At 38.5% G+C, this 24,897-nt stretch overlaps 4 protein-coding genes across 7 annotated transcripts; all 4 read right to left on the bottom strand.

Annotated features, from left to right (window-relative positions):
- Window positions 1–4,838: 4,838 nt before the first annotated feature.
- Window positions 4,839–7,218, bottom strand: LOC103334792 (Tetratricopeptide repeat (TPR)-like superfamily protein). The gene has a single exon (XM_016795205.2). The coding sequence runs from the start codon at window positions 7,126–7,128 to the stop codon at window positions 4,849–4,851; it is 2,280 nt and encodes a 759-aa protein (XP_016650691.2). The 5' UTR covers window positions 7,129–7,218; the 3' UTR covers window positions 4,839–4,848.
- Window positions 7,219–7,437: 219 nt separating this feature from the next.
- On the bottom strand, window positions 7,438–11,409 carry GAUT3 (galacturonosyltransferase 3). Of its 4 annotated transcripts, none has more exons than XM_008237739.3 (9): window positions 11,291–11,409; window positions 10,969–11,021; window positions 10,791–10,851; window positions 9,992–10,042; window positions 9,778–9,915; window positions 9,475–9,612; window positions 9,052–9,386; window positions 8,007–8,952; window positions 7,438–7,819 (listed from the first exon to the last, which is right to left on the bottom strand). In XM_008237739.3, exons 1-9 carry the CDS (start codon window positions 11,324–11,326, stop codon window positions 7,544–7,546), a joined length of 2,034 nt encoding a protein of 677 aa, XP_008235961.2. In that variant the 5' UTR covers window positions 11,327–11,409; the 3' UTR covers window positions 7,438–7,543. The 4 variants fall into 4 exon arrangements, with proteins under 4 accessions (XP_008235961.2, XP_088911633.1, XP_008235962.2 ...); XM_089055507.1 differs by having other exon boundaries at window positions 9,778–9,889; window positions 10,710–10,851; window positions 11,291–11,399; XM_008237740.3 differs by having other exon boundaries at window positions 9,778–9,889; window positions 11,291–11,399.
- Window positions 11,410–13,149: 1,740 nt separating this feature from the next.
- Window positions 13,150–16,534, bottom strand: KIN3 (Protein kinase superfamily protein). The gene is made up of 6 exons (XM_008237742.2): window positions 16,433–16,534; window positions 15,706–16,037; window positions 14,985–15,120; window positions 14,645–14,787; window positions 14,100–14,223; window positions 13,150–13,993 (listed from the first exon to the last, which is right to left on the bottom strand). Exons 1-6 carry the CDS (start codon window positions 16,497–16,499, stop codon window positions 13,545–13,547), a joined length of 1,251 nt encoding a protein of 416 aa, XP_008235964.1. The 5' UTR covers window positions 16,500–16,534; the 3' UTR covers window positions 13,150–13,544.
- A 1,802-nt stretch (window positions 16,535–18,336) lies between these two features.
- LOC103334774 (uncharacterized) lies at window positions 18,337–23,906 on the bottom strand. The gene is made up of 9 exons (XM_008237743.2): window positions 23,304–23,906; window positions 22,660–22,705; window positions 22,493–22,574; window positions 22,349–22,394; window positions 22,164–22,262; window positions 20,773–20,841; window positions 20,347–20,692; window positions 20,046–20,200; window positions 18,337–19,742 (listed from the first exon to the last, which is right to left on the bottom strand). The coding sequence occupies exons 1-9, from the start codon at window positions 23,778–23,780 to the stop codon at window positions 18,735–18,737; spliced, it is 2,328 nt and encodes a 775-aa protein (XP_008235965.2). The 5' UTR covers window positions 23,781–23,906; the 3' UTR covers window positions 18,337–18,734.
- Window positions 23,907–24,897: the final 991 nt, after the last annotated feature.

The raw sequence follows: 24,897 nt of genomic DNA, 5'->3' as shown, positions 1-24,897 counted from the left end.
GTGTCGAGGAGTAGCCAGTGTTGCACCCATACGTGGCGGGTGCGTTCCGGACGTATGAGGAGATATGATTGTGTGCGGGCTGGTGAGAATGTAGCCAGCCCAAAGTTGAGATCGCACGTGTCGTAGGAGTAGTGGCGTGTTGATGACCTCATACGGCCGGGTGCGTCCAATCGTATGAGGAGATTGTGTTGAGGTCGCACGTGTCGTAGGAGTAGCCGGCTTGTTGACAGACTCCATACGTGGCTGGGTACGTCCCGACGTATGAGGGAAGATATGATTGTGTGCAGGCTGGTGAGAATGTAGCTAGGCCCATAGCAGACAGTTATATGGCTGGTGAGAATGTAGACAGGCCCATAGCGGACAGTTAGATGGTTGGTGAGAATGTAGTCAGGCTCAAAGCAGACAGTGAGACATGATGATGAGGTCCCACGTATCGTAGGATTATTTCCGGCGTATGGGGAGATTATGTGAGCTTTTAGGAGATAAATTAAGGTTTGTGATTGGTGAGTTGTGATCCCTTAGTAGAGGGTGTTAGTGAAAGAGTTACGTGTGGCTTGATCCCTTAGTAGGGTACGTAGGCAGCCTGGGATAGCGCCTAGGTGCAGCCACGGCCTAGACACCACTTAGGTGGTTTTATCGAGTATGATGCAGACCTCGTGGTTGGTCCCGAGACTTGGTTGGATCGAGGCTCGTTCGTTGGACTAAGTGAGTATGATTGTGGTTCGGTTAGGTTTGAGATCCTGGTTGGATTGTTGAACGGTTTAGACTGAGGCCCCAAACTAATTGTGATAGTGATAGGAGGTTAAAACCTCGCGTGTTGGTTGTTGGATGATTAGATAGTTGTTCGCTCTTCCTTTTGACTACGGGAGGGTGGTGTTAGTGTGTTGTGATTGGATTAGGGCAAGACCCGTTTGAGATAGCTGTATGCTTTGGGTTAGGACCCTAAACTTTTTGTGTTTGTAGCTTGCTTTGGATTATCAGAAGGCCAGAGGCCATTTATGTGAATTGCTGGAAAATATATTGTGTGTGCTGCCTGTTGGTATATAAAATGTGTTTCATGCAAGTGGAAACTTTGGGGAATGTTCAATTTACAGGGGAGATTCTGCTGAAATTTCGGCAGAAAGTCTCGTGCTCTTAATCCTCTTTGGTAAAAGAGGACATAGTTTTAAGAAGTGAACCCGACATGGGTGTGATGCCAAGGTCTCCGCAGGATTCATCCTGGGTTTCGGGAAATTCGGGGCGAGTCCTGTCACTTTGTTTGTTGACAGACTGGCACGAGAGTCCAAATTGTGTACCTTAGACTACTTAGAGACCTTGATAGTGTTGCTGGTTATTCATGGGGTTATGAGTGCTTAGCATGGTTGTACAAACAATTAAGCCAAGCTTCGAAGTCTGAGATGAAGCAGATTGCTAGGTACATGACTTTGCTGGAAGCATAGGTGTATGAGCACATGCATGGTGTTGTTATCCCTGATCATGAGCTTGATTATTTAGAGGTCCAGCCTCATGCACTTCGTTGGATTCCACGTCGAGACAATGACATAACATTTATAGACGTGTAGAAGTATAGACAACGGCTTGACACTTTAAATGTTGATCAGGTGTGTTTCTCTTACATATCATCCAACTTTGTTGTGTTTTATATTTTATATTTATTTATTTTTTGTTTAGTAATGTATTTTACAGTAGTTCATGTTATATTGTGTATCATATTTCTAAGTAATGCATCTCTACTATTGAATATCTACACATAAAACTCATATTATTAAAAGATAAAATTTGAAACATTAATGCCACGTTAATGATACTAAAAAGGATTTCAAACAAAAAAAAACACTCAAACTAATTACCGAATTAGTTGTGAATTGATCACTATAGTCCATTACACATTTTGTTCTTACATTATTTCCTTCAGTAGGGGCGTCACCTTGTTTTTGTTCCTTCAATGGGAGTAAGATAAAAATAGCTTGCATTAAATTTGTGGTCGACAATAAACTACGGAAAAAATAAATAAATTTCGGTTCGTTGCTACTGAAACATAGGTAAAATTTCGGTAATAAACCACTGAACAACGTTTCATGTTACGGTGGATCTCTACTGCATATTAAGTTCATGACTGGTCAAACACAACCGAAATAGGGAGGGAATGAGAGTTTAAATAGTTGGAGAGCTTTCACTGTCCAACAGTTGTTGGAGGGAGACAAAAAGGGGTTCTATAACAAAAAGAGATAGTCAGGTAACTCACTTAGCATATTTGTTTAGTTTATCTCTTTCAGGTTAAACCATCTCTATCAATTAATGTGACAGGTTTTGGAAAAGCTGTGCCCAATAATTGATCAAGATATGAAATATTTTGATCCATAAAGAGAGAAGCTGAGTAAAGAAGTGAAGAAAAGATGAGAGAAGATTTTTGTTGTATGTGAGGCAAGTTGAAAATGTTGAAATCGGGAGAGAATGAGAGTTTAAATAGATGAAGAGATTTCACTATTCAACAGTTGTCGGAGGGAGACAAAAAAGAGTTCTAGAACAAAAGGAGATAGACAGATAACTCACTTATTTGTTTAGTTTTCCTCTTTCGGGTTAGACTGCCTATATCAATTAATGTGACAACTTCGAGAAAAACAGTGCCCAATTATTGATCAAGATATGAAATATTTTGATTCATAGAGGGTGAAGTTGAGTAAAAAAGTGAAGAAAAGATGAGAGAAGGTTTTTGTTGTATGTGAGGTAAGTTGAAAGTGTTGAAATCGGAAGGGAGTGATAGTTTAAATAGATGGAGAGATTTCACTGTCCAACAATTGTTGGAGGGACACAAAAAAGGGTTCTATAACAAAAAGTGATAGTCTGGTAACTCACTTAACATATTTGTTTAGTTTTCCTATTTCGTGTTAGACCGCCTCTATCAATTAATGTGATAGGTTTTAGAAAAACAGTGCCCAATTTAAGTTATGATTTCGAGACAAATTGGTTTGTATTAGGGCTGGGCATTTGGACCCGAAACCCGCCCAAACCGCCCAAACCAAACTAATGGGTTGGGTTGGTTTGGTTTTTTTTCAATCTTTTTTTTGTCATCGGTTTTGAACCCAAACCAAACCGAAATATATGGTTCAGTGTACGATTTGCAATATTCAAAACCACGGTGTAACCAAACCAAACCGAAGATATTAAAAATTATTATAAGAAATATATGTATATATAGATATATAATACATAGTTTCAATCTTTTCTTTTTCCTCTCTCTCAATCTCTCCGTTTGTCTTATCTTCATCAGTCTCTCTCTCTCTATTTTTTTTCTTCTCATTCTTCTTATATTTGTCTTCACTCCCTCTCCCCATCTCCCTATTCTTCTTTTTTCATTCTTCTTCTTCTTCTTCTCTCTCTTTTCTTTTTCTCATCTTCTTCTTCTCCATCTCTCCCTCTTTTTTTTCTTCTTCTTCTCTCTCTCTCTCTCTCTCTCTCTCTCTCTCTCTCTCTCTCTCTCTCTCTCTCTATAAGAGCCAAAAAACTGAAACTGAACCAAACCAAACCACCAAGTCCGGTTAACCGAAGTGGTCGGTTTTCATCAATTATGGTTTGGTTTCGGTTTTCAAAATAGCCAAACCGAAGCGTACGATTCGGTGTCGGGTTGAGCTCAAAATCGAACCAACCCAAACCGAGCCCAGCCCTAGTTTGTATTATTAATTATATTATGTGAAAACTTATTATATTTATGTTGTGATTGTTGGACACTTAGTGTTGATTGTTGGAGGCTTAGAAGAGAACGGGAAGTGAGACTCCCCTACAGGAGTCGAACGATAGTTCATAAGATGGAAAGAAAATTAGACAAATAGGTCGGACAGGCGAGCGAAGCGAGTTGCTGGCTGACGTCCCAAGGAGTCTCTGTTCATCTTTGTTCAAGGCAGGACGCATTTGACCGAGTGGAGACAGCTGTGGAAGCAGCAATCCCTTGCCTCATGAAAGAGAGAAGCTTTACGTAAGTAGGGCCTCACCTCTAGGGGGAATTTCTGACGAATTATATGTTCTACTTGTATACAACAAATCCAGCCTATTTCCTCAACTTCGTCTACCATTGGAACTCCTTTGTTAAAAAACAAGAAGCATTTTGGGTCACATTTCTTACTTGAGTCCCCTATGGCTAGTACAATGCGCTAGTAACATCTTCTATAACTCAGCTGAACTAGTTTAAAGGGTTGGATTCCCCCGGATGAGTAAATAAGTCTCTAACAAACAATACTTAGTCTTCAGCAGTAACAACATAAATATAATAAGTTTTCACAAAACATAATTAATAATACAAACAAATTTGTCTCAAAATTATAACTTAATAATAAAAACAACAATAAAATAATACAAACCAATAGTCTTGAAATCATAACTTAATAATAAAACTCAATACTAAGTTTCCAGCAATCACAACATAAATATAATAAATTTTCACATAACATAATTACTAATACAAACCAATTTGTCTCGAAATCATAACTTAATAATAAAAACAATAATAAAATATTACAAACCACTTGTCTTGCAATCATAACTTAATACTAAAACAAAGAATAATGCCTTAATCATTATGATATTTTTTCTTCGACAACACCCAACTTGACAACATCTCAGCCACAAGCATACATCTGTACAAACGAAAATAGCCTTTTTTTCAGGTTGGTAATTGTTTTCCATTTTCAATTTTGATTATTTTCGTTATTTTCTAGTGTCATGTGCGCGAGTCATTGGGGGTGTCGATGGATAATAACATGGCTAACTCTTTGTAAATGGAGTTTCGAAGTCCACGAGATCGGCTTTCAAGTCTCGTTTTCCTTTTTCTTAGAGCAAAAATAAATAAAGAAGTTATTCAATTAAATCCAAGTCATCAAAAATATTCCTCTTTTCAGCCTTCATACAAGCATGCAACATTTGAAGCATAGAGTGTATATTTCCATCATGAGCTGGTGAATGATCTCCAGCAACAAATCTATATGCCTTGTGACCAACATGCACTAAACTGTAGCCAGCCACAACCCTAACCCCTCTTTCCTTCAACAAGCTTCTCATACTAGCAGCATCAACCCACAACCCGCTTGCTGCATAAATACTTGATGCCAGTAAATACCCAGCTGAGTTTCCAGGCTCCAACTCAAGGACATGAGAGGCAGCTTCTAGACCAACTTCGCTGTTCCTACAGCTTCTACAAGCACTCAATAGTGCACCCCAAGCATTGCTTGCCCGGGCAGCCACCTTCAAATCTTGCGGAAATCTTTTGATAAACTCCATTGCCATTACAAGCTTCCCCGCTCGACCCAACATGTCAACTACGCAAGTGTAATGTTCCAATCTTGGTTCAACTCCATGATCCTGAGCCATTGAGTTGAACAAGGAAACACCCTCTTCAACCAAGCCTCCATGGCTACAGGCAGATAGCACAGAAAGAATGGTCACTGCATTGGGCTTCAAACCATACAGCTTCATTTCTGCAAGCAAAGCTAAGGCTTCATGGCCAAGACCGTTCATTCCATATGCCGCTATCATGGCACTCCATGACATGGTGTTTTTTTCAAGAATTTGTCCAAAGGCCTTTCTTGATTCTTCTATTGCCCCACATTTCGAGTACATGTCAACAATTGCAGTGCCAACGGCTACTTCTGCTGACAAACCTGTTCTAATAGCAATTCCATGCGCCCATTTTGACCTCTTCAATTCAGCTGAAGCTGAACAAGCCTCGAAAAGATTTATAATGGTGATCTCATTGGGCTTCTGGTCTTGTGCCTGCAACTGCATCATCTCATGGAAGACGGCAATTGCTTCCTCAGGTCTACCACAACTGGCAAACCCTGAAATCATGGTGCTCCATGAAACCACATCTCTTTTCTTCACCCCATTAAAAAGTTTCCAGGCAAGGTCAACATCATTGCACTTTGCATAAGTATCAATGAGAGAATTCAGGAGTAATTCATTTGATACGTATCCCCGCCTGATTGTTACACAGTGCACGGACTTGCAATGAAACATGCACAAATGCTTGGATGTTTGAAGAACATTCACAAGTGTCACTTCATCTGCCTCAATTCCTTCCTTTCCCATAGAATAAAACAGTGTTAGGGCATCCGAATGCCTCTCATTAAAGACAAATCCCGTCAAAATGGAATTCCATGAGACTCTATTTCTTCGTGGCATCGCGTCAAAAACTTTAAAGGCAGAATCTGCATCCTGACACTTGGAATACATATCAATTAAAGAATTTCCAACAAACATATCACAATCTAAACCTCTATAGATTACCAACCCATGGACCGATGTTCCCATGGTCAAGTCCTTCAAATGAGTGCATGCTTTAAGAATACTGACCATACATAAACCATCTGGCTCAATACCACGCTCATATACCATCTTTTGGAACATCAGCATCCCAATCTGAGCTTCCTCACAACGCACAAAACCACCAATCACCACACTCCAAGAGATGACATCTTTGTCACGCATTTCATCAAACAATTTCTGCGCACTGTCCATGTCAGCTTCTTCTGCATACAGACTCAACAAAGAGTTTTGAACTGAAGATACAGAACAAAACCCCCCTCGAATCACGTAACCATGTACTATCAGACCCTCAAACTTATCTCGAAGGCGACGGCAAGCTTGAATTACAAGCACCAAAGTAGAAGTATTGGGTTGAAACCCATCAGCACAAACCCTAGCCTTGTTAAACCACCACAACCCTTGTACTAAATCACCCCCATCAAGGTACCCATAAGCCAATATATTCCAAGAAACTCCATCTCTGCTCCTCATACAGTTAAAAACACCCAATGCAGAATCTAGGTCCCCTGTTTTGATGTAAAAGTCCATGGTGGAATTACCAATGGAAGTGTAGAATTCAAATCCATTCTTGATCAAACATCCATGTACTGACTTTCCATAGGTATGAGAAAGAAGATTTGAACATGCTTTGAGAATAGGAGGGAAGGCTGAAGGGTCTGCTAGTTGAAGTCCAGCTTTCTTGATTTCATGGTAGTGGCAGAGCAGTTCTTGCCATTTTCCATTAGATGATAACTCTTTGAGCCTCGAATTGCAATTAGAAACACCCAAGCGAAAGCTTCGGAAACGCATTTCCAATATGCCGCACATATGCATATGCTTATTAGCATGGACTCTTATTGTAAATTGTAATAAAGTTTGATATTTGTAGAGTTCGAGTATAGTATTAATAAATAAATACACATTTTATAACATAAATGAATTAATAACATCCGTGGCAGTCGCAGGGAAGAATTTCTCATTAATTGACAAGTGTTTTTGAGCAAAATACACACTCCTCTGAGTAAAAAATTCAGTCCAATTCTTTTTCTCATAAAGGTTTTCGGCAATTTTTCCGAATTGTAACTTGGGAGAAGTTTTTTGCAGAAACGTCCTGTTCTCTTTCTGGACGCATAACATCGTCTCTGATAGAAATAAAGAATTTTGAATTTCCATTTCTTCTTTGGACAACAAATTTTACAAGAGCATGTGTGTTTGAAGGGGGAGGGGGGAGGGGGTGTTTAGTTTTCTTCTATTCACTGATGCTACAAAGTCGAAGATAAGGGTTATCAAACATTACATATTTTGACCAGTATGCCTTGTACTTTGAAATAGCCAAATCTAGCCATGGCTTGTAGTTTCCATTGTAATGGATAACAGCTGCATTCTCTATTGCCGTTTGATTGAGGGCTGGGTCGTAGCCAAGTCCCAACGCATGCCAGCCCCGATCCAGCGGATGGGTCAGGTTATAAAAGGTTATCAGTCCTGGTGGCAATGTACCAAGCTTCCAAAGAGTTCTATCCTCATTCTGCAAAACAGTTATTCCATCATCATTCGCCATAAAATTTGAACACACCTAGCTTACATAATAAAACAGGCATAAAGTTTTTAAATAAAATTAAAAAAAAAATTAAGCAACCAACAAGAATATGTAATATGAGTTGATAATAAAAAAATGGGGATCAAGGGAAGAAATGAATGTAATGAAACTTTACCATGTCTTGCCAACGATGATATATTCCAGTGATGTTTCGCTTCCTCCACTCCTTCAAGTCAAAGATATTCATGCCGAATGCCCAGCCACAAGCATTTGGATCGAAATTTGCATAGATGATTGGATTTGAGAAGTTGAGATATTTATCATACCGATGGAAGCTCTCTTTGCAGGTCTCCACTGCACCATTTACCATCCCTTGAAGATCAATAGACCAAAGAGGTGTCAAATCCTTCTGAACTACAATATCATCATCCAAAAATAGGATCTTGTCCAACTTTGGGTAAACATCAGGAAGGTAGAATCTGAGATGATTCAGCAGGGACAAGTATTTTGGATTCCGATATTTGAGATGATCAGAACCCAGAGAGAGGGATGAAGGATGATTTGCCTTGAAATAATATTCTTGAAGTCTGGCAGATTCAAGTTGACGGAGAACAGAACACGAAGAAGAATTCAGCCACTTGAAATCATCAATGTTTTCAACCTGGATTGTTGCTCCTACAGGAGGGTTGACAAGAAACCACATTCTCATAGCAGCATAATTTAGTTTATCAGTGACTACATGGAAAACATGCTTGTTGGGTTCCTTCGCATGCAGCACAGTAGAATTAACAACCACTGATGTCGCTAGAACATTATCGGAAAAGATAGCATAGTGATAGAGAGAAGGATCCTGAAGCTTTTCTTTGTTTACATCCTCTCTACTATGATAACCCAGCAAGAAATAGTCGGATGCAAGTTGTAGAGGAAGGCAATGTAACGGTTTAGGAACTGTTTTTGCGGCAAGCTGAGTCAAGAATGCACTCTTTTTCTTCAGATCACTTACATTATCTTCAGTTGACTGAAGCATGGCTCTTAGCTTCCTTTCCACAGTGAGGCAGTCATATAATTTGTCCTTTGCTATAGAGAGAACGCGACCCATTGCTTTTGCTCGGTTAAGTGCACTGGTAAAAGGAAAAATAAAATAAAAAATAAAAAAACTAAGCATGAAAAATCAAGACCAAACCTGGTAATCTTGCAACCAGATAAAGAATAGCAAAAACCTCGAATGAAGCTCAACATCAGAACTCGCTTCTCCGATAGCATGCTGACTAAGTTTAGAGTGTTTCATGAGAGAATTATAAAGATCGCTTTCATTCTTAGACTTGGCAATGTTTGTGTAAGCTTTGGCCATTATAATCTGATCCAGCATAAGTTTCAAGGTTGAATCAGAATTTGGGCTTTCATAATCACTTCTCCATATGCTGTACTTTCCCTTGACAATGGGGTCAAAGCCTTTTGATCGTTCAATTGCTGCTGCTGCCATCTGGTTATTAGCTTCTTTATCTTTTCCTATCAACTCTGCAGTCCGAAGATTCCTCCTTTCTTGCCGCATTTCCTAACGGGCCAGGAAAACCATCAAAACCCCAACCCAACAGAACAAAACGATTATAGTGAAGTAAAATAAGAAGCATTTGACAATTCACCCGCCGCTTGAGCTTCACTGGGCTCATTGATGATAGACGAGAATATGGAAGTTCACCTACTTCAGCTTGATGATCATCTGGAGGATGCTCAGTCTGCTCTTCAAAGGTCATTCCAGATTGAAATGGATCCTCAACCATCTGGAAATTAGCACTAACTAGTAAATTTCCTGTCAATGTTTCTATCTACAAAATACAACTCCAATCCAGTTGAGCTAAAACAAATAGAAATATTAAAGGTTTTGAAAGATCTATCTACATGGCATTCATTGCCTCCAATATGAAAAGGAACTGAATATCCAATACCTGAAAACTCTTTGGATGGTCATGCCTTCCATCAATAGGATTTTCCAAGACCCAGGAAGCAGACAGATCCCCCATTTTAACCCTACTACTCCGCACAGCTCCAAGATTGTTGCTGTATGTCGCAATTATGTCAATATTCTGTGTGGAATATGATAAACATAAGCACCAATGTTATCTACTCTGAACAAAAAGAAAAGTACCCGTTACCAATTACCTTTTCATCTGGAAGAGTGCTGGCTCCAATGACAGAAGATACACCTTCTTCCTGTTCAGTCAGCATTTGACCATATAGTAAAGATTTTGCAACATGATATGTTGTTTACATAACAGCCATTTCAATTAAAGATAAAGATGAGCACATGAAGGAGGGGTTTGTGGGTGTCTGTCAAAGATACATATCCCTTCAGCAATTAATCAACTCTGTTACCACCTATCATATGAATTCTATCAATCATGTATAGCTCCACAGGTATCATGTTCTCTTCCCCTGTTCATCACTCTCTCCCTCTCTTCCCATCCCCTACTCTCCCTCCCTCTATCCTCTCTCATATAGCGATCAGTGAGGGAACTTAAATGATTGAAGATCAAAATACAACTCTATTGGAACTATTCCCTTCGGCATAATGCATTTTCTTAGATCATCAAGAAGAATGGCAAAGGATATAATATACTAAATATTTAGTCATCTATATTACTAAGTCTGAACTTACTCATGCCGAAACTATACTTACTAACTTAGGTTCTGTTTTGTAATTCGTTGCAAAGGTATTCTGGACTTCAACACTTTCGAAGTACCCTTTTCAACCATTCTTGAATAAAGATAATAAATCAACTGCTACAAGCATGCCAATGAAAAGGAAACGTACACAACCCCATGTAAAGATATCAAAGGGATACCAAATCACAAACAACTAAAGGAGTGTGTTTCTTACAGGTTGCATAACTGTAGTAGTATCACCACAAGTGCATAGTTACTAAAATTAACATCAAATTTCAAAAGATGGGATGGGAACCTTGCTGTCTTGGCATTGCTCACAATCACACAACGGTTGATATTTACTGATATATCTTCGACTGAAATAAATGCATATGAAAGGAAATCACCAACAGCAATCCAAACGATAAGAGAGTAACGAATTGGATAAAATCAAAAGAAGCAAATCCGAAAATCAAGAACAAAAAGGATCGTACCTTGCTGAAGCATCGGATATATCTGCTCCAACTAGAACACAGTGTAAAGCAACCTGAATGAATTGATACATCAAACGCATAATTTAATACCGAATCTGAAATTAATTGATACAGAGCCAGATCAATACAGCATTAACTACTAAAGTAAGATTAGCATTAATCAATCTACAGAAAACCCTAGAAAACCACAACGACAGCCCCAAAGAGCACGCAATGCATAGACAGGGTCAAAGCAATAGAAGCGCGATCCAATTCCAAGCAGAATCGTCGCGAACGGACCGTTGAGAGGGAATGAAAAAGGAAGAGAAAGTAAATTGTTTACCAATGAGAAACAGAGGACAAGCAGACGAACTTCCATTGCCGATGTACAGAAGAGGAGAGAGAGAGAGAGAGAGAGAGAGAGAGAACCGCTTCTATTCTGAATTTCCGAATTTCCGATTCATTACGACGACATGGTCGTTCCCCTTTTTTTTTTTTTTTCTGTAAACTTTTTCCTTTTTACAAAAACGACATGTCATAAAGAGGTCTGTGTTAAACAGTCGAACGACATGGCCATATTGGAGTCTTCCTCAAAGTCAGAACTTCTTCATGGCACGTTATGTTTGGGAGGGAGTGTTTCTAGACTTGCTAAAAGTGCTTTTTAAAAATCAAAAGTATTTTTGACCGCCTTGACAGACTTACTTAGGCCCCGTTTGTGATTGCTTTTTTTCCCCAAAAACCTGCTTAACTTTAAAGTTAAGCAATTTAAGGTGTTTGGTAAAAATTAAATATCCTGCTTATTTTAAAAGAATGGTCTTTTGACAGCTTTTAAAAGTAACCTGAGTTGCTTTTTAAAGTTGCTTTTAATTGAAGCAGGGCGCTCCCTTTAATGAAATTTTTGCAATTCCACAAATACCCTTATTAGGTTAGAAATCTATCCTCACGTATTTCTCTCAAATCTGCAGACACCAAAGTTCATCTTCATGTAGCCTCCCAAGTTTGGAGACAACCATTCTCTCAATCTCTTCAATCTCTCAAACTTTTTATATACGTGCTGCTCTTGCTTTTTTATTTTTTTTATTTTTCTACGTGCTTTATTTTTCTACTGGTTTGCGAGGCCTCCATTGGTTGTCAATGGGCTTTATTTTTCTACTGGGTTTTTACTTTTCTTCGTCTTCTTCTTCATACAAATATTATATGTTTACATAATCTGCATACTTGTAATATAATATTTCTTAGGAAATCTACGTGCCTGAAATCTATGTTTTTGGGTTTGTGTTATCTGCGTGTTTGTAAACTATGTTTCTGTTGTGTTTTGGGCAAGTCATAATTTGTTTCTTATCAGATTTCTTAGTGTGCAAACAGAGCATGCTGCATGTATTACACGTTTCACTGAATAATCAAACAAGAAATCACTTTTATGAATTGCGAGAGAATTTTGGCATACTGAAAAGTTATAACAATTCCAAACAAGCTCTATTTTTCTTTTAATTCCCTTTATGATAAACTAGTTTTGCTGCAAACTTTATTTCTTTGATTTCCATTAATCTTTTGTGAATAAATATCAAAACTATAGACCCAAAAAATAAGGGAAAAATATATGGAAGTATGTTTGAATCCTTGTCATCTTGTACGACTTGTGTATTGCTTTTGATGTATATAGTTTTGCCAAGTTTCCCTATAGGTAATTACTTAGGCACTATGCATGTTTTTAGTGCCTGGAGCACAAGAACTAGAAACATTGAGGAACAAGATTGCTACAAGTATAAAAGCACTTTACAGTTTTATTTTTTTACCAAACAGATTAGTAAAAAGCACTTTCAGCATCATGTCCATTTTAGTCATTATAAATAGTTACAGCACTTTTACGGTAAAATTTACCAAACGCTCTGACACTGCTTTTCATACTCACAGCACTTTTAAAATTACAGTTTACCAAACGCTTAATCTGCTTTACTTTACAATGATTCTTTTTAAAGACAGAAGCAGCTTTTTTTTAAAGCGGCAGCAATAAAAGCATAAAAGAGCTTTCTACATAAGCACCTGAATTTCTAACAAATTTCCACGATATTTTAATAAAATTGCTTATGAGCATATCTGCTCCTTAAAAGCACTGATTTACAGATACAATTACATGATTATTCAACTACTGTGATAAATTTACCCTTGCAGAGGTAAAAATGCTCAAGGAATTTCTTCAGATTTGCTTTTGATATACAAAATAATTGTAAATTTGTTCATTTCATTTCATTACAAACCTACAAAAGTAAAAGGTAACCTGACAATCAATGAATGCAGTAACTATAATATCCAGGCTTTTCTCCTTTTTTGCTCTCGACTCTTTTAGGTTGTTGGGGCATGTAACTATAAATTTTGCCACCTGAAAAATCATAACTAATGGCTCTGCTAAACAAGTTTCCAGGCTCTCAAATCACCAAAGCTACACAATAATTACACTTTCACTGCTAACAAAACATACCCAGTTCAATACAACAACAAACTCATTCTAACCTCCCATTAATGAAGAAATGGGAATTTTTTGACATGATCTTGCCTAAGGAAAGGTCTGCGCTTGCTTGACAGCAGTCAGATCAGAGTTACCGCACTCGAGGCGACTGTTGGTAGGTTTGATTCCCATCCAGCCTGGGGTGAAGCGGTGAGCGATGATGCAGCGGCTTCTGGCCTTGTCGATGAGCCATAGGATGAGTTGAACGGGGCCTAGGCTCCCTTGAATGTTCATTGGCAGATTCAATCCGTTCCAATGTCTCCACAACATCCTTCATTGATGGCCGGTTTTTCTGTTCAGATTCAATGCACTTTAGAGCAAGCTGAGAAATTCGGAATGCAGCTTTGGCAGGGTATTTTCCCTCCAACCGGGGGTCCATAATTCCTTTCAATTTTCTTTTATCTGATAGGAATGGCTTTATCCAGTCCACTAAATTATGTTTCCCACTCGGACGATTTTGATCAAGTGCACGCAAGCCTGTCAATATCTCGACCAGAACAACACCAAAACCATACACATCGCTTTTCACATACAAATGCCCTGTTCAATCAAACATGATATGAAGAATGTCATGGAATTTGGTAAGTGGCCTCAATATTTGGCCAAACCAAGGAGCCCACAAATTCAAAAGGTTACATAGAATTACCTGTGGCAACATACTCAGGAGCAGCATAACCATATGTACCCATAACTCGTGTTGTCACATGCGATTGACTAGCTGAAGGACCCATTTTTGCCAAGCCAAAGTCAGATATCTTGGCAATATACGACTGCAATACAACAAAAAGTTATAATAATGATAAAAAAAGAAGAAGATTAATTTGTCAGTCGATAAGCAACTTCTGAGTTTCTTTTTTTTATATATTTTAGTCAGTATTTTCTAACCAAGCTTCAAACTTAAAAGCTACCGTGAAACCGAACCTCATGATTTATCAATTGAGCTGAAGCCTAAGAGTATCACTACTAATTTTTTTTCCTTTTTGGGTTTTGTAAGAGTATAATTATTTGAATTACACGAGTTTATTCATAACAATGATTTGATGTTTCTTTCACCAGCATGATATGGTGGACAAGAATGAGATAGGTTGCACAGGTAGTGGTTGAAAACATGCCAAGGAAATTAGTACTATAAGATATCCACCGTCATTAGCTTAGTTCTCGACAACTGTTCATAATCAAATAGAAGTTTACCCCATCAAGCAGTATGTTTGAAGCTTTGAAATCTCTATAGATTACTTGCTTCTCTGATGTATGCAAAAAAGCCAAGCCTCGAGCTGCTCCTATTGCAATTTTAAGCCGTATATCCCACGGAAGTGGCTGAACAGCTGAGCCCCCTGCAGAAGTGAAAAAAACGATTAAGTGTAAGGCAAAGGCTAAAAACGAACTTGATGTGTTTCAAAAACATATGAAGAACTTGCTGATTTGAAAAACGTATGACAAACTTGCATCACTTGTAAACACCCATATGCCTGCACACAGGGAAATGCTTGCATGTATACACAGTTATGTCAAAACTTATTTTTTTTCTTACTTCCAAATAGATGGTTTTCCAAGCTACCCTTTTGCATGAACTCATACACGAGCAGCAGCTCCGTGTCCTCCAAACAGTATCCCAATAGCTTTACAAGATTAGGATGAGATAGTCGCCCTAAGAAATTCACCTCTGACTACACCAAAAAATAACAATCAGATAAGCACACAATGTGTAAACTAAATTGACTTGATACACTGTTTACAAACTTTATACTTTTAGAAAATTGGTCAAATACGCAAGAAATCCTCCAAATGTACAATTTATGTTTGTGTGCAATGGATGTGAGAGAGAGAGAGAGAGAGAGAGAGATCATGGCTTGAGCTGAGGGGTTAGGAATAAAAGAACTCTGGCCACTTGGCCCTTTTTTGTTCAACTAGAATCCACAATATCATCAAATTGTTTTATTACTCCGAACTCTATATGTCCCTTAAGTTGTTGTGGACTCAGGGCACCAGCTGGATAAACAAATCGGCACTCCACCCTCCTAAATAAGCAGTAGATACCACAGCAATCGAAGTTTCAAAGATAGTTAACTAATTCACAGTTTAACTTTCGTCTACAAGATTCTAACATCTCAAAACAATATTTTCCAATTTGGATTAACCTATCTAAGGGATCATTTAAAAATAAGCTTAGAGGTAACAAGCTAAACTGCGAAGACAAAAACAATTGAACGTCACCAATTATATTAATTATTTCCCAAGTAGAGTTAAATTACCTGCCATTCCTCAAACCCTTGCAAGCTCTCAGAACTCAATTTTTTCACAGCAATCACTGTGGTTTTTCCAGACTTGGTTGGTGCCTTTTCATCAAGCCAACCTTTGAAGACCATCCCAAAGCCTCCCTCCCCAAGAACTGTATCTGATCTGAAGTTTCTGGTTGCAGCCTTCAATTCTAAATAACTGAAGATCCTCAAGTTTGGGGTGGGTAAGATCTGCCCATGTGGACTGGCCTCATCGCCACTTGCTGCCGAGAACTGGCTATTCCGAGATAAAGTACTCCCCCCTGAAGATGTGGTGTTACTGGTTGTCTGAGATATATTACTGACCACTGAAGAAGAAACAGTATAAAGTTAGAAACGACACTCACATGAAAAAGAATGGAACTTTTTTTTTTCTTTTTGTCATGCAGCAAGTCACAAGAATATCAACTTTCACTTAGACATCCAAGAAATTCCAAGAGAAACAAAATCTAGTAACTTGAATAATGAATCAGATCAGAATATTCATTATTCAATTACTGGTCAAAACATAGTTCAGAAACATAATTTTGCATTTGAAAAGAAGGAACTTTGGCATGAAGTTTGGATTTCAATTGATCATAGGCATTGCTCAAAATCTAGAAAGAGAAAAATCAAATGCAACAAAACCCAAATGAAAATTTGAAGAGTCAATGGAATCTAGTGAATGACAAGAACAAATCATCAAAATTTACTTGTGGGCTACCTGTAGTGAGATCACCAGTAGTTACTGGCGTTGGGTTCTCAGCTGGAGAACCCCAGCAAATCCCCATCTTTGTCTCTCTTCTCTTCTTGTTGGATGCTATGTGGACAAACAGATGATGACGAAGAATTTGATAACTGGTCCTTTTCTCCTTCTCTGGTCTTATCAACTATTCTATCTCCTTCAAGCTTCAAACCACTAAATGGGTCTTTCTCTCTCTCTCTTCCCTCTCTCCCTCCACTATCCACAGAAAGAAAAGAAAACGGAAAAACGAAAATAAAAAAAGCATACGACTTTGTTATGTCTGTGTTTTGTGCACTTCACCCAATTTGGCATCCAAAGGATGGAAAAAAATGAGAGCTTTCAGAGACCGATTCAATAAAAAAAACACGGTTAAGAGGTCCCCGGCAATGCAGAAAGCAGACTAAAATGATGTTGTTGTCTGTTCTAAGTCAACTGCCGTGGCGTTGTGAATGAGTCAGTCAAGGAAACAATTTCCATTCAAAGAAAGCAACCAGAGAGAGAGAGTGGAAATTAATAAATTAATAAATTAATAAATATCCAAAGGGACATCTGACTGAAAAAAATCACTTAATTGTCGGTCACGCTATTATTATTAGATAGTCCGTTGTCCTAAACAAAGAGGTCTTTCTGTTGTGCCTATAAATTCTTTTTAATGTATATCAAATCATCTTTTCGCTGGAGAGCAGAAAACTTTTCCAAAATGCAATTTGGGTCAATGCGACTGACCACGGAGTGTTTGACTGATCTCCTGTTGTTAGCCATTGAACTTGACAACTTTCTTTCCTTCAAACTTACCAAAGTTTGGGTCCAATTTTTTTCATTATTAACCTGTCATTAAAATGTAAAACCTTGTCTTCATTTGTTGTTTGTTTTTTGGTGTCTAGGAAGGAACCCACATGATCCAAGGTGACAGCTTGTCATAGATTAGCAATTTCTGATTTAAGAAAGAAAAGAAGAATAAAGTTGTATTTTGCATCGTGCTTTTGTTGACCAAGTCTCTCACGAGAGCCACAACTCGCATGGTTCATCGTCCCCGGGCCCTCGTCATGAATCATGATAAAAAAGTCAAACCTGTGATAGACTTTTCAGTAACAAGACACCCAAAGAAAACAGGCGGTTCTAGAAAAAGAGAAGGTAAAAATGTTCGGTGTTTGGTGTGTGTGAATATAACCATGAATCCGTATAAGTGACCTAGTATAAAAGAGGATAAAAACTCAAAACATCTTAGGTTCGAAAATTGCATGAACACCAAAACTAATTAGCAATGAAAGGAGTAGTTCAACTTCTTATTAGCCCTTCTTAGGTTTATCAACTTTTTAACGTGGGACTTTTTACCTTCACATTTTCACACGCCCCCGTACGTGTGGCAAATTTTCAAGCCTAACACGTAGACAACACATATTGGGTGACGTGGAGCACGTGTGGCCGTTGGGCTTTCACATGTGAGCTAACCCGCTTTGATATCATAAAGGAAGTTGAGGTTCCACCCCAAATCAAAGAAAACAAATTCTCTCTTATTTCTTGAGTTCTTCTTCAATATTCATCTTCTTCCTTCATCCTCAATTCTTCTTCCTTATACTGTTAACACAAACAACATTCAGATTTAGAGTTACACTAGCAACAATAGCTTACGTGAGTATTGATTATAAAATCTGAGTATTGATTGTAAAATCTAATTACATCAACGGTTTACAATCACACACGGCCAAAAGAAAAACATTAGTTTCACAGCTTGATGGGCCAATAAGTCGCCTGCATCCAGGCACATTTAAACTTTTCCAAAATGAAGTTGTATCATATGAGATAAAGAGTGATCATATTACAAGTTGCAAGCAAAACCATTCTTGTGACTCATAATGTCACCGTATAAAGCCATGAACACATTATTGGATCTCAAGCAAACTTTATTTCTTTAGACCAACAAAGATTTCAAATGTTACATTACATTACATCATCGGCAAGCAGAGATACACTCCTTGGACTAAACAAGGATTCTAAATGTAAAATAGCTATCGTACATCATCAGGAACGCATCTAAGCTAAATCATGGTTTCGATCGATACAAATGAAACCTTTCTTTTACTTGTGGACCTAAGAATTAGGATACATTAATCTGTACATGAACAAACCTACTCTTTTACAGTACTGTTAGGCGAGGCTTCGCTCCGCATTAAAGGGAGACCTATCATCTCATCACTAGGAGGAAGTGAATCACCCACCATTCTATGGTTAACTTAATCAAAGGAGAATGGAAAATAGGAGTATAAAAAATCAATTATTCTCAGAGCTGCAATGCTAAATCTGGCTGCGCTGAATCAGTCCGGCTAGAACTAGGAGAACCTGGGGACTGAAATCTGACGTTCAGATCTGGTGGAACTGAATCGGGTTTTTGTTGTGGTGACAATCCTGAATCGGGTTTCTGCTGTTGTGACAACCCTAGCAAAGATGGCCGGGGAGGAATCCCCAATGTCCGGGCTGCCAGTGCCTCTTTCACAGAATTTGGATATGAACCGGAAGAGTTTATCGTACCCGAATTTTCAGAAAACTTTGTTTCTTCTGAATTTAAGCTGGTTGACGCTGATGGTTGGATGAAGCTACTATTAGTCCTAGAGACCGTATCAAGCATTTGAGATGACTGGAAGTTAAACCCACCGGGCCTGGCCAATCCAACTAGCTTTCCCATCTGAGCAGGAAGGTTTAATCCATATGTTCCATTAAATCCATTGATCCCGGGTTGGATTACAGAATTTTGATGGATCTGAAATGGAGGTCTTGGCCTAATTACACCAAGATTGCTGCTCATATTAAACCCAGTACGAGAGTTCGATCCTTCAACAGTTTCTGCTTTTCCAGTGAGGGGTTCAGGAGATTTATTAGCGGCTATGTGGGGTGATGAGGTAGCAGCAACCAGAGGAGGAGGCCTGCTTATATGGCCTTCCAGCGCTGAAGGAACAGAAGGCACACGCTTTTCTGATGAGTTATGTCCTGAAGGCTTGTCTGATGATTTATCTCCGTTAGCCTCAACAGAGCAAGATGTTGCAGCAGAAGATGAATTTGCACGGATGGGAATGGGCTCTGATGAATATGGCTGCTCTAGTGAGGCTGATGCCAAAAGCAGTGGCCTATGTGGCACAACATCATTTTCTCCAACCCACCCAGGTCCAAACTTAACACCAGGGGGCAAGGACCTTTCAATCTTCTTTGCAGCAATGTTCCAAGCAACAGGTCCAATATTTGCAGCAAATCGGGTCAGGCTCCTTGCATAACCATAGTCTGAGTGAAGCCCTACCTGATTCACATAAAAGACGAGTCAACAGACCACACAAAGTAAAGTCTGCAAAAGGTAGCACATATGAAATCGTCCACCAAAAGGCAGGAAGCAGGAAACTTTTGATTAATACAATAGGAAAGGAGGAAAAAAAATTGTGAAACCATCCCAATGAAAATCTCTCACAGTGCCCCCTAAATATATCTAGGTATTCATACTAAGGTATCCTCCATCACTAATGTACATGGTCCTTATGCAAAGTTGTGACCAATTTCAGACACATAAGTATAAACTTAGAGAATTGAACAACAGTTGTATACGTACAGCCATTAGATGTTTCCTTTCTCTATCAAATGTAGTCAACACTGATGACTCTCGTCCACCAGCTGAAGGGTGAGATTGATTATATGTATTGCGCCTGTTCTCATCAAAAACAAATTGTTTTCTCCCAAGCTTCGAATTACCCCGCAACATGGAACCTGAGATAATTTTTTTTTGGAAAAAGAGAACAGCACAGAACAGAACAGAAGACAGATTTAAATAAATAATCAAAGATCCATCAAGCCTGTTAAATGGATATATGTAGCAACACCATAATTGATAAACACAGAAAAGTAACTCAAACCTGTGAAGTCATCATTCCTCTCAAATTTGTTATCAGCTAACCAACTAGTATAAACATCATTATTTCGTGAACCATGGAATCGCCCAGATGAATCTGCCAAACCAGACTTGTCCGAAAAATGAGGTCCTTTTCTCAGATCATAATTCACATTTTCTGCCCCAGTAGCAAGAGTGGCATCTGAGAACTCTGAACCAGCACGCTCCAAGGAAGGCCTGCCCAGTGGTTTTTTCAAATTTTTGGTCGGTGGTCTACCTCTTCTTATAACCTTGGGTCCTGGCTCATTATCATCACTATCTTGTCTCAAATTATCAAAATTCTTTTTTGCTAGCTCATGTATGGAGCGCGCCTGGAAAGAAGCCACCAAAGTTCAGAAAACACACAGATAGCCTCAAATGACGTAAGAATAAGAGCTGGATCTAACTGTACCTGCCGAAAATATATGGTATCTGGGGCATTGTACTGCATTGCATTGGAGCAGATTAAGAAGATATCACTCTGCAAAAGCGTAAATCAAATTTTAATTCTGATGAACCAAAGTTCTTGCAATATTACAGAGCATCACTCCTTCACCAATGGCCTAATGCAATTCTATGGCTAATTTTTCAACAGTTAAAACAAAATTACTCAATTCTCCAATGGCCTAATGCAATTCTATGCTTATTTTTCGACAGTAGAAAAAATCTGTAATGTAGTACTCTATTAAAAAATATATTTTAGAATAAAACATATGTATCAGTGAATTCTTGGAACGTATAACGTTTAATCAAGTAGATTGCATAACATCGATACATGGTTAAATTTTTATTGCTTAAACTAAACAAGGAGTGAATTATATGCGGTCTATAACTGCAAAAGCAACATGGCAGTAGCCCAACTTTCAGGATGGAAACATCTGCTAACCTCCTCCCTGAGCATCCTCCACAATACATCATCCATATCACGCATTAAGAACAATATCTGTTTCTGACAAATGCATCAGAACATTTGATCTTTTTGCTTCAGGGGAGGCGATCACAATTACATTGTATCACTAAATTGCAGTGTTTAATCTCCTTTACATAACAATATGCATTCTGCTAAAAACAGCAAGTACGTGTTCTCAAGAACATCGCAACCAAAGAATTTAAATTGAAGGTAGTCCATTAAGTATCTCTATTAAGTCACTGAATGAAGACAAGGCCATTTAGAAAAAGATAAGTTGGTAGCCACGGAAATCAGTCTAGGTGATATTACTCTTATTAGGTACAACCATGTTAACAAGCCGAGAGTAAGCCACCCAAGTTTATTTCACACTTCTGAACAGAATCTTCATTAACTCTCTCCCAAGTGAACTAAATTCTAGAACTGGACAGGAAAAGAAAAACACTAATTCTAGAAGTTAATGCTCCCATTGAGCACTAAAAATAGAAAGTACTTTAAATTAACCTATTTGTGAACTAATGAAATACCCACTCTACTAATTATGTAACTTGCCAGAAAAATCAAATGACCAATGAAAAGGTAATAAGACTACAGCTTAAGTGTTTAACATTTAACTAACAACTCATCAAAAGACCTCAATTTTAGCAATACAAAATGTTTATAGCAGTGTTTTCAGAGAAGATTATTATGTGGATTCCTACTTGCCACACCTTTTTAACCGTATTACACCAAATCTTTCATAATCAACCCACTGAACCAGCATGGCGAAAACACATCAAACACTGGTACAGGATAAGACCAAAAGCTGACTTGGGGATATAGATCATTCCACTATTATGAACAAAAACAGATGATGCAAGGAGGATTTAAAGAAGATGAAATCAGTGTAAGCTGACCTCAAACTGTTCCAAGCTAGTATACACTCCACTAGTAAGTTTCTTCTTCACCGTCCCAAAATCCATAGGATGCTCTATTACTTCATGGTAGTCCGGAAGCTGCACAGCAGAGGAAAAGTTCACTATAAAAAGGGAATCTTGACAACAGTCCTGGATGTTAAAGCGTCGCCATTATATAAACTAACCTCTTTGGGGTCCACTGGTTCAGAAAACACACCGTACGTGTCCTTCCTGAAATAATTAAAAAAAAAACAAATATCATCAAACGGGAAACTTAAAGGCCAGAACAAAGTAAGCAAAACACAAATTCAGAAACCCAAAAAACACACTTTTGAAGCCTGTCGAGAACGAACAGCAACAGCTTTTTATCAGGTAAAGGCGTAGAGGCTCCAGAATCCAACGCTGTCCCTCCTGCGCATGATTGCAAACTCATTGATGTCAAAAAATAGCTTCCAAATGCAAATCCAAATGAAAATTCTTTCCATTATGAGCAAACCTTCGAGGGCGCTTGAAGGGTTTGTGGCTGAAATTGTCTTCTCACCCTGCAAAAGTGAATTAAATTTAGTAACCCAAAAACAGCACGGGAGCAGATGTACCAAATTTATTTCCATTGTGGGTGAGGAACCACTAGCAAAGTAGCTGTGAAAAGGCAAAGTAGCCAGGCATTCAAAGTGCCAAAAGGGGAAAATACAGTTACAAACTGTGAAATAATAAATTATAAAATTAAGAAAAAGAGAAAGGACAAATTTAAACTTTTAGCAGATATGACAGTCAAATCATTATTAGGCTTAGTAAATAAAAGATGAATTTAAGTTAGAGCTTAAAAATCCAGAAAATAAACACCAACAATTATGATCAGTTGAAAAAAATTCAAGAAATATATGTAGTTCTGCAAAATTCAAGACCGGAGAGAATTCCTAAAGACGGACCAGGTCAACCCATTTGCTAAGATTCTAGAAAAACCCATAAAAAACGTTGTTCAAAGGTGCGAAATTCAAGGAATATTTGAATTTCCAAATATAATGTCAACGTATATTTTTCCAGACCCCCAGAAAATGACCCCCAAAAAAAACAGGGATTTTTGGCGCTTCGAAAAACCCCAAACAAAAATCCGACCATTTTAACCCAAAACTTCAATACCTTCTGAGGGTGAGCGAGCCCAGATCCATCGCCGATCGCATTGATTTTGCGCTTCTTATCAACCTCCGGCGCAGCGTTATCGCCATCGGCGTTGGACTCGGAGCCGCCAGAGTTCAAAGACGCGGAATTGGCCGACGATTTCTGATTAGGAGGCAATTTGAGGACGAGCTTGAGCTTTTTCTCGCGGCGCTTCCCGGCCAAAACGTCGTCGTCCTCATCTTCGCCGTCGTCCTCGTCCTCGTTATCGTCGGGGTTAGGGTTGCGGCGGGTGGATCGACGAACCGGAGCCTTGGCGGAGTCGGCAGGGGCAGTCTTGTAATTAGGGTTGGAATGAGGGGCAGAGTTGTTTTTGCGCTTCTGCTGCTGTTGTTGTTGTTGCTGCAGCTGCTGCTCTTGTTCTCTGAGAGTCCGTTTTTGAAGATCTAAAAGAGAGGGCCGACCTTTCTTCTTCTTCTTCCTCTCCACTACCTTACCCATTTTTGGTGCCCTCTCTCTCTCTCTCTCTCTCCCCCTCTCTCTCTCTAGGGAGACAACAAACAGGGTGTTATTTTTTAAAAAAATTAAAAAAAATTAAAAAATAAAACCAGTTTTTAGTTTATTTGTAATTTTTTACTTTATTTATTTGTATTTGTATGTGCGCAATGACTTTTGGGACGGAGGGGCATGCGAGTCACGTGATTCTCACACGGCTTTCGCGTGGCTCGACACGTGTTCCGGAAGATGCCAAACTACTCAAGTCGTGTCGGAACGAACCCGGTTCTGGCAAATGACTCGGGTTTTGTCTTTTCTCTTCGACTGTCTACGAGGTTTTCTTCTTTTCTGTTTTTTTTGGTCGACACTGAATATGAGGTTCACAGTGTTTTAATGTACTTGTTGCTGTTGGGTTATTTAATAGTTTGGGTAGGGAAAGTTGGCTTACTTTTGTTAAGAATTATCCAAAACATTTAAGAGTGGACTATATAACATAAATGAGGTGTTACAAGTACAAATTTGCTCTCATTACTTTGTGAAATTTATGAAGAACCATTTAAGTATGTGCAAAGCAAATAAGGTAAGAATCCTAAAACAGTTGGATTTCACACAGTTTATTCATCATTTTTTTCTTTTCATCACCAAAATAGAGAATTCAGCAAACGTTGATTAGCCAGTTAGTTAGAATAGTGAAGCTTCCCTTGCATACAAGTTCTATTCTTCCTTCTCGTATATTAAATTAATTTGTAGTATTTTTTTACTATCGATGTTTATTTGAAACCTTTTGCTATCTTTGTGATTGGTTTGTTAGTAAAGACTAAGCTCAAAAGATTATGGACTGTGGAATGAGTAACAAACTATGAGGTTTCGAATAACAAAATTTATTTGCTTGGTTGTAAATGGTATTTCTTACTACGTCGCATGTGATGATATGACACAAATCATTCGCAGGATTTCAACTGGACCAAGTGATTGAAAGAAAGTTTCCTATTTTAGACTCTCTGTTTCACAACACCCTATCACAAGTTCCCATTTTGAGAATGAAAACAAAAGTTTCCATCAAATCCCACGCAAAATCCTTAAAAAAAAGTGTAAAGCTTGATAGAGAGGAAGCTGTAATGGG

This window comes from Prunus mume, linkage group LG6, assembly GCF_029339155.1.
Source record: "Prunus mume cultivar Tortuosa linkage group LG6, ASM2933915v1, whole genome shotgun sequence".
Classification (NCBI taxonomy): domain Eukaryota; kingdom Viridiplantae; phylum Streptophyta; class Magnoliopsida; order Rosales; family Rosaceae; genus Prunus; species Prunus mume.
The sequence above is the reverse complement of the archived record's forward strand: the minus strand, read 5'-3'. Positions and strand labels throughout refer to the sequence as shown.